The sequence below is a fragment of the Globicephala melas genome, chromosome 8 (assembly GCF_963455315.2).
Source record: "Globicephala melas chromosome 8, mGloMel1.2, whole genome shotgun sequence".
NCBI lineage: Eukaryota > Metazoa > Chordata > Mammalia > Artiodactyla > Delphinidae > Globicephala > Globicephala melas.
The window spans coordinates 52112679-52123403 of NC_083321.1; the positions used below are offsets into that span (position 1 = coordinate 52112679).

General features: G+C 43.5%; 1 protein-coding gene across 5 annotated transcripts in view; it reads right to left on the reverse strand.

Moving 5' to 3' along the window:
• The window catches only part of XRRA1 (X-ray radiation resistance associated 1), a 102915-nt gene extending 92355 nt beyond the window's left edge, over positions 1-10560 (reverse strand). For all 5 annotated transcript variants that reach the window (XR_009564916.1, XM_060303691.1, XM_030836073.2 and 2 more), the window contains exons 1-3: positions 10497-10560; positions 7956-8011; positions 5010-5107 (exon numbers count right to left, since the gene is read on the reverse strand). Coding sequence is in view for 4 of the 5 variants with exons in the window: in XM_060303691.1 (XP_060159674.1) it covers positions 5010-5103 (94 nt within the window). In the remaining variant the exon portion in view is untranslated. The remainder of the gene's footprint in view (positions 1-5009; positions 5108-7955; positions 8012-10496) is intronic.
• Between the last annotated feature and the right edge of the window lie 165 nt (positions 10561-10725).

Here is a 10725-nt window from a genome sequence, read left to right on the forward strand (position 1 = left end):
GTGGAGTTTATTCCAGGAATGCAAGGATTCTTCAATATACGCAAATGAATCAACGTGATAAACCATATTAACAAATTGAAGGAGAAAAACCATATGATAATCTCAATAGATGCAGAGAAAGCTTTTGACAAAATTCAACACCCATTTATGATAAAAACCCTGCAGAAAGTAGGCATAGAGGGAACTTTCCTCAACCTAATAAAGGCCATATATGACAAACTCACAGCCAACATCATCCTCAATGGTGAAAAACTGAAAGCATTCCCACTAAGATCAGGAACAAGACAAGGTTGCCCACTCTCACCACTCTTATTCAACATAGTTTTGGAAGTTTTAGCCACAGCAATCAGAGAAGAAAAGGAAATAAAAGGAATCCAAATCGGAAAAGAAGAAGTAAAGCTGTCACTGTTTGCAGATGACATGATACTATACATAGAGAATCCTAAAGATGCTACCAGAAAACTACTAGAGCTAATCAGTGAATCTGGTAAAGTTGCAGGATACAAAATTAATGCACAGAAATCTCTGGCATTCCTATACACTAATGATGAAAAATCTGAAAGTGAAATCAAGAAAACACTCCCATTTACCACTGCAACAAAAAGAATTAAATATCTAGGAATAAACCTGCCTAAGGAGACAAAAGACCTGTATGCAAAGAATTATAAGACACTGATGAAAGAATTAAAGATGATACAGATAAATGGAGAGATATACCATGCTCTTGGATTGGAAAAATCAACATTGTGAAAATGACTCTACTACCCAAAGCAATCTACAGATTCAATGCAATCCCTATCAAACTACCACTGGCATTTTTCACAGAACTAGAACAAAAAATTTCACAATTTGTATGGAAACACAAAAGCTCCTGAACAGCCAAAGCAATCTTGAGAACGAAAAATGGAGCTGGAGGAATCAGGCTCCCTGACTTCAGACTATACTACAAAGCTACAGTAATCAAGACAGTATGGTACTGGCACAAAAACAGAAAGATAGATCAATGGAACAGGATAGAAAGCCCAGACATAAACCCACGCACATATGGTCACCTTATCTTTGATAAAGGAGGCAGGAATGTACAGTGGAGAAAGGACAGCCTCTTCAATAAGTGGTGCTGGGAAAACTGGACAGCTACATGTAAAAGTATGAGATTAGATCACTCCCTAACACCATACACAAAAATAAGCTCAAAATGGATTAAAGACCTAAATGTAAGGCCAGAAACTATCAAACTCTTAGAGGAAAACATAGGGAGAACACTCTATGACATAAATCACAGCAAGATCCTTTTTGACCCACCTCCTAGAGAAATGGAAATAAAAACAAAAATAAACAAATAGGACCTAATGAAACTTCAAAGCTTTTGCACAGCAAAGGAAACCATAAACAAGACCAAAAGACAACCCTCAGAATGGGAGAAAATATTTGCAAATGAAGCAACTGACAAAGAATTAATCTCCAAAATTTACAAGCAGCTCATGCAGTTTAGTATCAATAAAACAAACAACCCAATCCAAAAATGGGCAGAAGACCTAAACATACATTTCTCCAAAGAAGATATACAGATTGCCAACAAATACATGAAAGCATGCTCAACATCATTAATCATTAGAGAAATGCAAATCAAAACTACAATGAGATATCATCTCACACCAGTCAGAATGGCCATCATCAAAAAATCTAGAAACAATAAATGCTGGAGAGGGTGTGGAGAAAAGGGAACACTCTTGCACTGCTGGTGGGAATGTGAATTGGTACCACCACTATGGAGAACAGCATGGAGGTTCCTTAAAAAACTACAAATAGAACTACCATATGACCCAGCAATCCCACTACTGGGCATATACCCTGAGAAAACCATAATTCAAAAAGAGTCATGTACCAAAATGTTCATTGCAGCTCTATTTACAATAGCCCGGAGATGGAAACAACCTAAGTGTCCATCATCGGATGAATGGATAAAGAAGATGTGGCACATATATACGATGGAATATTACTCAGCCATAAAAAGAAACGAAATTGAGCTATTTGTAATGAGGTGGATAGACCTAGAGTCTGTCATACAGAGTGAAGTAAGTCAGAAAGAGAAAGACAAATACTGTATGCTAACACATATATATGGAATTTAAGAAAAAAAATGTCATGAAGAACCTAGGGGTAAGACAGGAATAAAGACACAGACCTGCTAGAGAACGGACTTGATGATATGGGGAGGAGGAAGGGTGAGCTGTGACAAAGCGAGAGAGAGGCATGGATATATATACACTACCAAACGTAAGGTAGATAGCTAGTGGGAAGCAGCCGCATAGCACAGGGAGATCAGCTCGGTGCTCTGTGACCGCCTGGAGGGGTGGGATAGGGAGGGTGGGAGGGAGGGAGACGCAAGAGGGAAGAGATATGGGAACATATGTATAACTGATTCAGTTTCTTATAAAGCAGAAACTAACACACCATTGTAAAGTAATTATACCCCAATAAAGATGTTTAAAAAAAAGTGCAAATACAGGCTTCCCAAAGAAATATGAAATTTTGCCTTAAGACTGAAGCATCAGCTCTTCTCTGAGTTTTCAGGTTGCCTCTCCTATAGATTTCAGACTTGCCAGCCTCCACATTTCATAAACCAATTCGTTAAAAATATGTAATTTATATATGTGTGTTGGTCCATATATACAAACACATATACATATATGAAAACAAAACTTGTAGGAGATATACACACACACACACACACACACACACACACACGGATGAACATACACACATCTTATTGATTCTATTTCTCTGAAGAACCCTGATTGATACAGCATCCATAGAAGTTTCTTTCCTGTAAAAGTTATTACTGGGATGTTTTAAAAGTGATTTTCCCCCAAAAAAGTAATTTTCTATTTCTTTAATTCCTTCTACATTTATTAACTGTAATTCTATTGTAAGGAAGGACTTTTCCTTCTCCTCCACTTATTTATGTATTCTTAATTTAATTGTATCAGCATGGGATCATGACTATTTACTTATTCTAAGGATTCCAACCCAATTCTACCTTTATTTATTTTGCCGCTCATATTGTTCCAGCTTTGGCCATTGGGCGCTCCTTCAGTTTGGCACCTGTGTCCTTTCAAATTGCCCCCATCATTTTTCTGAGCACTGCTTTATTTTCTGGCACCACACAGTGTTCCAGGCTCAATATGTATTTTTCTTGCCTCAGCCCTAGAAACAGGTTTTTGTCTTAGGAGCCCTGGCTTTGTTTACTGGAGAATGGTATTTGGAAATCAACATCTAGGCGGCAGGCATGCTCTTTGCGACTGAGGTATCATTGCCCTTAGTGGGCCAGGAAGTACATGTACATATACCAACACATGCAGAGACATATGGCTATATTTATTTCTCTATCTGTCCATCTATGTGTGTGTGAGGGGGTGTGGATGTGAAATCATGAGTGCATACTGAGAGCTCCATGGGAGGGTTTTCAACAGATAGGTAGCCAAAGAAGGTCTGTGTGTGAAAAATGAAATCACTCAAGAGAAGTGGAGAGCACAGGCTGGAGGAGAAGGTTCTTCTGCTATTCCATGTACAGAGCGACCAGCATGTCATTTCATCTAGGGTAAGCTAGGGGTACTTCTCCCTTGCTTTACCCTTTCAAAGCAGCAAATCCAATCCAGTGAACCCACACTTCTTGGCAGCGTTCCATCTGCAGGACTCTGCTCAGCATAGGTGGAGTCCCTGCCCCAGGGGAGTCTTTAACTAGATAAATGTTTGAAAAACTACTTAGCAGAGTCAAGTTTAAGCCATTTTTTAGGAGCTGGGCAGACTATAATTACGCATCAAGTAAGAAACACAGAAAGGAAGACGGCTTTCAAGAGAGGATGGGCACTGAGGGATGGAGTAGCTGGATACGGCTTACTGAAAGAAGTGGGAGAAGGGCTGGGCCTTGCGGGATGGGAGGAGTTTGGATAACTGGGATGAGGGCTGGAACGTTCTGGGCGAATATTAAAAAGCTATGTGAAAATACTATAAACACTATGGAACAGGGCGTAAATCAAGGAAAGGGGTTGTAAAAAAGGATAAGGGGGGTTAGAGCAGAAGGTAAAGGAACTAGCAGTGAGAAGTCACTAAACAGAAGGGAACACTATGGTTAGATGTGCACTTTAGAAGGTTCCCTGAGAACCCTTGTGCACTGTTGGTGGGAATGTAAATTGCTGCAGCCACTGTGGAAAACACTGTGGAGGTTCCTCAAAAAACTAAAAACATAACTACCATATGATCCAGCAATTCCACTCCTGGGTATATATCCGAAAAAAAAAAGTCACTAATTCGAAAACATACATGCACCCCAATGTTCATAGCAGCATTACTTATAATAGCCAAGACATGGAAACAAGCTAAGTGTCCATTAACAGAGGAATGGATAAAGAAGATGTGGTACATATATACAACAGAATACTACTCAGCCATAAAAAAGAATGAAATTTTGCCATTTGCAACAACATGGATGGGCTTGGAGGGCATTATGCTAAGTGAAATAACTCAGACAGAGAAAGATAAGTACTGCATGATATTACTTCTATGTGGAATTTAAAAAATACAACAAACTAGTGAATATAACATAAAAGAAGCAGACCCACAGATACGGAGAACAAACTAGTCGTGACCAGTGGGTGGGGTGGTGGTGAAGGGGCAATATAGGTGTGAGAGAGTGGGAGGTACCAACTGCTGGGTGTAAGTTAGGCTCAAGGATGTATTGTACAACACGGAGAATATAGCCAATATCTCTAAATGGAAAGTAACCTGAAAAAAACTGTATAAAAATAAAAGAATTCTAATAAATAAATAAAATTAAAAAAAAATCAGGCTCCCTGAGACTGCTGGGGGGAGATGGATTGGAAGGGAAGGGATTGCGTAGGGGCAGGGAACAGCAGGGAAGGGGTTGAAGGGAAGAAATGGGTGTCAGGGACATTCTGAAGCAGGAGCTGGGTGTGAGGCAAACGTACTGATCCGAGAAGTCACCTGACCTTCCTCTGGCATCCGAAGCAGATTTTTGGCCGGAAAGCAGTTGCTCAGATAAGGCTTCCCATCATCCAGTTTGTAGACTCCTGAGGAGTCCATGTCCCTGAGAGCCAAGCAAGGAAAGCAAGAAAGTAAGAAGTGAGAAGGGACAGGGCTGCTCTCTCACCCCAACACAGTCTGTGAACTCACCAGGACCACCCCTAACACACACCCTAACTCCGAGGCCCTAGAGGCCCACTGTCCTGCTTCAGAAATGGGCCGGCCCTTTAGATAACAAGGGAGATAGGCCCTGGGTTTTTCGGTTCAAATCAACCGTAGCTCAGTGAAACAGTAGAAAAAGCATCACTTTTGGGCTCAGACAGACCTGGTTTGAATCTTGGCTCTTGCCTGACTCGTTGACTGGGAAAATTCTCTACCCCTCTAAGCCTCAGTTTCCTCGCCCGTAAAATGTCTACCTTAATAGACAAAGGAGAAGATCAACTTGGAAAGGTAGTGCCTGGTACATATTAAGTGTTCACTAGCTATGTTCTTTGAGTTCAGGGAAGAGGGCTCTCATACTTTAGGCAAGATGATGTGCAAATACTGAGATGTGAACTGGATAAATTGGGTTTGAGAGATGAACTGAGTTTTCTGATAGAGAGAAGGATAAGCATTAATAGAAAGGGCCACAGGATTAAGGGCACGGCGGTGGGTACATCTGGCACAGTAAAGAAAGAACCTGACCCAGGAAGGGGAAGGAGGTGTGTTTGGGAGTCTTGGACAATAAGGCTGAATGGGAAGGATGGTGCCTGCTTCTGAAGGCCTTCAGTGCCAGGCTAGGAGCCCAGGCTCCACACTGGAGGTAACGGAGAGACGTGGATGATATCTAAGTTGGGGAGAGCCATGACCCAAGCTGTGCTTTAGAAAGAGAGGTCTGACAAATATAATGCCTGGTGAAATGGGATTCCACTGGTCAGGAGTCACGAAAATTCCAGCTCAGAAGTACACTCACCTCTTTCATTAAATCTTTCATCGTCTCCCACCTAGAACACTGCAACAGTCTTCTGACTGGATTCCCACTGAGCAAGCTTGAGCCTGGTCTTGAAGGCCCCTGGAGACCTATGTCCTAACTTTCCAGCTCCAGTCACTCCACCCAAGAGGCTCACAGAATCATTTTCTATTCCCCCAAACACATTCGGTCTTCCATGCCTTTGTTCTTAGTGTTCCTTTGGCCTAAAATAGCTCTATCCACCTTGTTCATCTGGCAGATCTCATGCTTTAAGATTCAGCTCAGGGCTTCCCTGGTGGCACAGTGGTTGAGAGTCTGCCTGCTGATGCAGGGGACATGGGTTCGTGCCTCGGTCCGGGAAGATCCCACATGCCACGGAGCGGCTAGGCCTGTGAGCCATGGCTGCTGAGCCTGCGCGTCCGGAGACTGTGCTCCGCAACGGGAGAGGCAACAACAGTGAGAGGCCCGCGTACCGCAAAAAAAAAAAAAAAAGATTCAGCTCAAATGCCACTTCCTTTAGGAAAACAATCTCTTATCAAAGATCTAAATTTTTTGAACCTTAAGCTCTTAGAGATTGAGATTTTTCTTTAAAAGGATCCAGTCATTCCCTAATCTGCTTTGGGATAGCTTCCAACAATTTGGGGTAGCAGAGGTTTGGGAACCTGGCCAGGGGAAGGGAGACCCTGGCAAGAATGCGGAACCCTGAGATGGAGGGTCTGGGAAGAGATTCAGTACAAAGAAGGAGCAGAGTGGAGAGCTGGGATCAGGTGTCCTGAGAAAATGTTTCCTGAAAGTGACAAATATGAAAAGTAGAGGGGTGCAGTAGGAGGCGGCAACAGTTTTAGAGACAAGAGACTTAAATTTGAGACTAGTTTCTACTACTAAGTGGAGTGACCTTCTGCAAATCACTTTACCTCTTTGGGCCTCAGATTTCTCACATATAAAATGAGGATTAAAACCTGTGCCTCAGGGAATTGTTGTGAGAATTAAATGAGGTAATAGAAAAAACAAGCTTCTTTCTAGACCCAGTCCAGATGCCATCCCTTCCATAAAGTCCTCACTGAACCTACCAGAGGGACATAATTGCTGTTTTAGCTAAACTCTGGAGTTTTTCTTCTGTAAGTCTTTCATGGCCAGACCCCTTTCTCATAAGATTTCTCATAAGATTACTAACAATCATGAGGGGGCTGTTTCAATGGCCTCTGAACCTCCAAGTCTAGAAACATGTCCAATTCACTGTCATTCTTCCACTCTTGGAAAGCTCACAGGAAACACCCAATAAACATATGTGAGCCAAATGAAGGGTACAATGGTACTCCCAGGGCCCAAGGGGTTTTATACATATTTCTAATCTCCCTGACTAGACTTTGAGCCCCTCCAGGAGAGGGACAGCATCTATGGTGTTCATCTCTTTACTCCCAGTACCTAACACCTGGCACATAATAGATTCCATAAGTACCTGTGGAATGAATGAGTGATCTTGACATCTCCTTTGGTTCAACACAGGGCACTGTGAATTTCCTGATCCCTGACCACTCTGAAAAGGGCTGGGGGCCCTTTCTACATGCTTCCACGATACTCCATACTTCTCCTAGTATAATACTTATCATTTTATTATAATTGTTTTCTCCCTTTACCAACTTCCCACCTGCTATGGGGCCTATAATACCTAGTGACCTATATAATCCCAGAGCCTAGCATAGAGCCTAGAACACATTAAAAATGTGCTGGGAAAATGAAGGGATGGATGGATGGTTGGATGGGGAAGACGGTCATCCAGTCAATCTGTCTTTCAGGAAATCCCTCTTGTGACCAATCACACCTATCTGCTAGAAGGGTGAATGAATGAATGAATGAATGAGTATATAGCTGCCTGGAAAATGTCAGAGAAGACGACTGCTGGAGAAAACTCCAGTAACTTACAGAATATGGGGACCTTGGTTCTGATCTGCATAGTACTTACTTGATCTTTGATCTTGGGAAAGACCTCTTGACTTCCTTTTTTTTTTGTTTCTTCACCTGTAAAATAGATATTGCACTCCTTCTTAGTTTGCCATTTAGAGCTCTTGAACTTTCTCATTAATTATATCCTACTGTGACCCTTTGATCCAAAATGTGTCTCACCTGAGGCCTAGAAAAATACTACAGGACTAAAGATCCCAGAAACAGAGAGAAAAGAAATAGAGATGGAGACATAGACAAGGGAGTGGAACAAGAGAATAATTTTATGACAATGGGGTGGGGCTAGAGTGCTTAATAGGAAGTGCAAATCACAAATTAGAAAGGAAAGGATCATTTATATGTCCATTTACACAAAATAAACTTATGCATGATAAAACCAGCAAAGACAAAGTTGAAAGGTAAGACACACACACACACACACACACACACAGAATAATGCTTCTCATCTGCATACATTTGCTTTTTCCATTCCTTCGGTCTATCACACTTCTGCCCCTCTTCTTTGCCTGATGCATACAGAAGAACTTCCTGTATATCCCCCTTCTCAGGTTGACCCTCATCTGTGTTACCACCTCAGCCCACCTCTTAATGAAGGCACCATGCCACACTGTATTATAATGGCCTGCTTACCTGTCTGTTCCCCACTCCTTACACCCTAACCTCAGTGAGCCTCTCTAAGGCCAGGCCTGGGTCCTTCCTATATCTTTATCCCCAGCACCTCAAACAGGGTCTGGTCCATTGAAGAGGCTCAATTGAGTGCTTACTGAACTAAATGGAACCATGAACACAATACTATGGAGTTCTTCATTCTGTCTGCAAAGAAGGAAGAAGGATCAGGGAAGTTTCACAGCGCAGGTGACATTAGAGCTGGGTCTTGAAACATAAGTTATAAAAAGATAAAAAGCTACAGAGGCATCTGACTGGATTGCTTCACAGAGGTGAAGAAACTGCATCTAATAGTTTTTAGTAATAATTATGGTCAGGTGGGTGTTAGCTTTATCAGGACAGGTGTTTTGTCTGTTATTCAGGGGTATGTGCCCAGTGCCAAGAACAGAGACCACCCCATAGTAAGTACTGTTTGTTCAATCATTTGGACACTTATATGAGGAATTCGTGGGGAGTTAAAAAAAATGATGCAGTGTAGTAGATCATTATTAAGTCCTATTATGTGATAACTCTAAGTCATTAGAGTAGGAGTTCCATGAAAGTAGGGAACAGGTCTTTTCTGATCCCCTAGTATTCCTTAGTGCAGTTCCAAGCAATGTTGGTGCTCAATAAATATTTGTGTAAAAAAAAGAATTAATAAAAATCTGGAATATTATTACATCCTAAAACTGTAAAGGCAGGGCGGCAAAGGTGAGATAGGTTGAGACCTGTGACCCTTTACTAGAGTGCTTGCACCTGGACAAACAACTCCTTGAACAACAAAATACAAAGAAACTCGAAAGGACTAAAAGTAACTGCATGCATGCACAGCTGGGGCAAATTATGAACAGTAAGACACAAAAAGGCCAGAAGCCAACTGCCACTTCTGAGGTGTTAGGAGCAAAAGCAGGGTACTGCCCATGACCCCTGCACACAGCACCACCAAGGGGGTGGGAAGACCAGCTAAGCCCCCCTCCCACCTCACCCACCCATCCCCCCACCCTCACCCCATTTAAGGGACCAGCTCACCCGCCACCCCTCCACCCCCACCTGTTTCTTGTTTTGCTCCCTCCTGCTGCAGGACGAGTCCCAATAAAGCCTTACCTGAATTCCCCGCCTGGCCTCTTACCAATTTCTATTGATTAAAGAGTCCAAGGACCCCAGGTGGTAACAAAGGGAGCATGACACTGGTTTGATGTCAAAAAAAAACATCTGGGGGCTTCCCTGGCGGCGCAGTGGTTAAGAATCCGTCTGCCAGTGCAGGTGACACGGGTTCGAGCCCTGGTCGGGGAGGATCCCACATGCCGCGGAGCAACTAAGCCTTTGCGCCACAACTACTGAGCCTGCGCTCTAGAGCCCGTGAGCCCCAACTACTGAAGCCCGCGCGCCTAGAGCCCGTGCTCTGCAACAAGAGAAGCCACCGCAATGAGAAGCCCGCGCAGCACAACGAAGAGCAGCCCCCGCTCGGCGCAACTAGAGAAAGCCCGTGTCCAGCAACGAAGACCCAACGCAGCCAAAAATGATAAATAAAATAAATTTATATTTTAAAAAATCTGGCTGCTAAACTAGGTTCTGATACATGCTATCTGGCCTTGGTTAAGTGCCTTAGTTTCCTCACCTGACTGGTCCGTTAGGAGACTAAATGAGAGGATGGATATATACGCACTTAAGACAGTGCCTGGCAGGCAGTAGGCACTCAGTGAATGTGAGTTCTCTGTAACACGAAGACAATGCTAACAGCTAAGATGACAGTCACCAAAGAACCAGTACGTACAGTTTTACAGGGCTAGAAAAGGATGAAGGACGAGCTCCTGCCCACTCCTTGCCAAACGCTACATCTGGGGCGGGGGAGACTCTAACCCGTCACGCAAACTAAGTTTCCAGTTTCCAGCCGCACCTGCCTCCGGCGTCGCTTCCGCCTCCGAGACACCCGCGGGGGCGACGGCCCGGTCTGGCGGGTTGCGCGCCTGCGAGCCTCCCGGGGAACTCGGAGCCGCTCCACCGTGGCGCCTGCCACTACCTTCTCCACTCCTTAGTAACCGCGACGCGGCGGCTGCCCGAGTAGGCGGCAACTGATGACTGGAGCTTCTAATTACTACAAGTTCCGGCAACCCCGCGGCCACTTC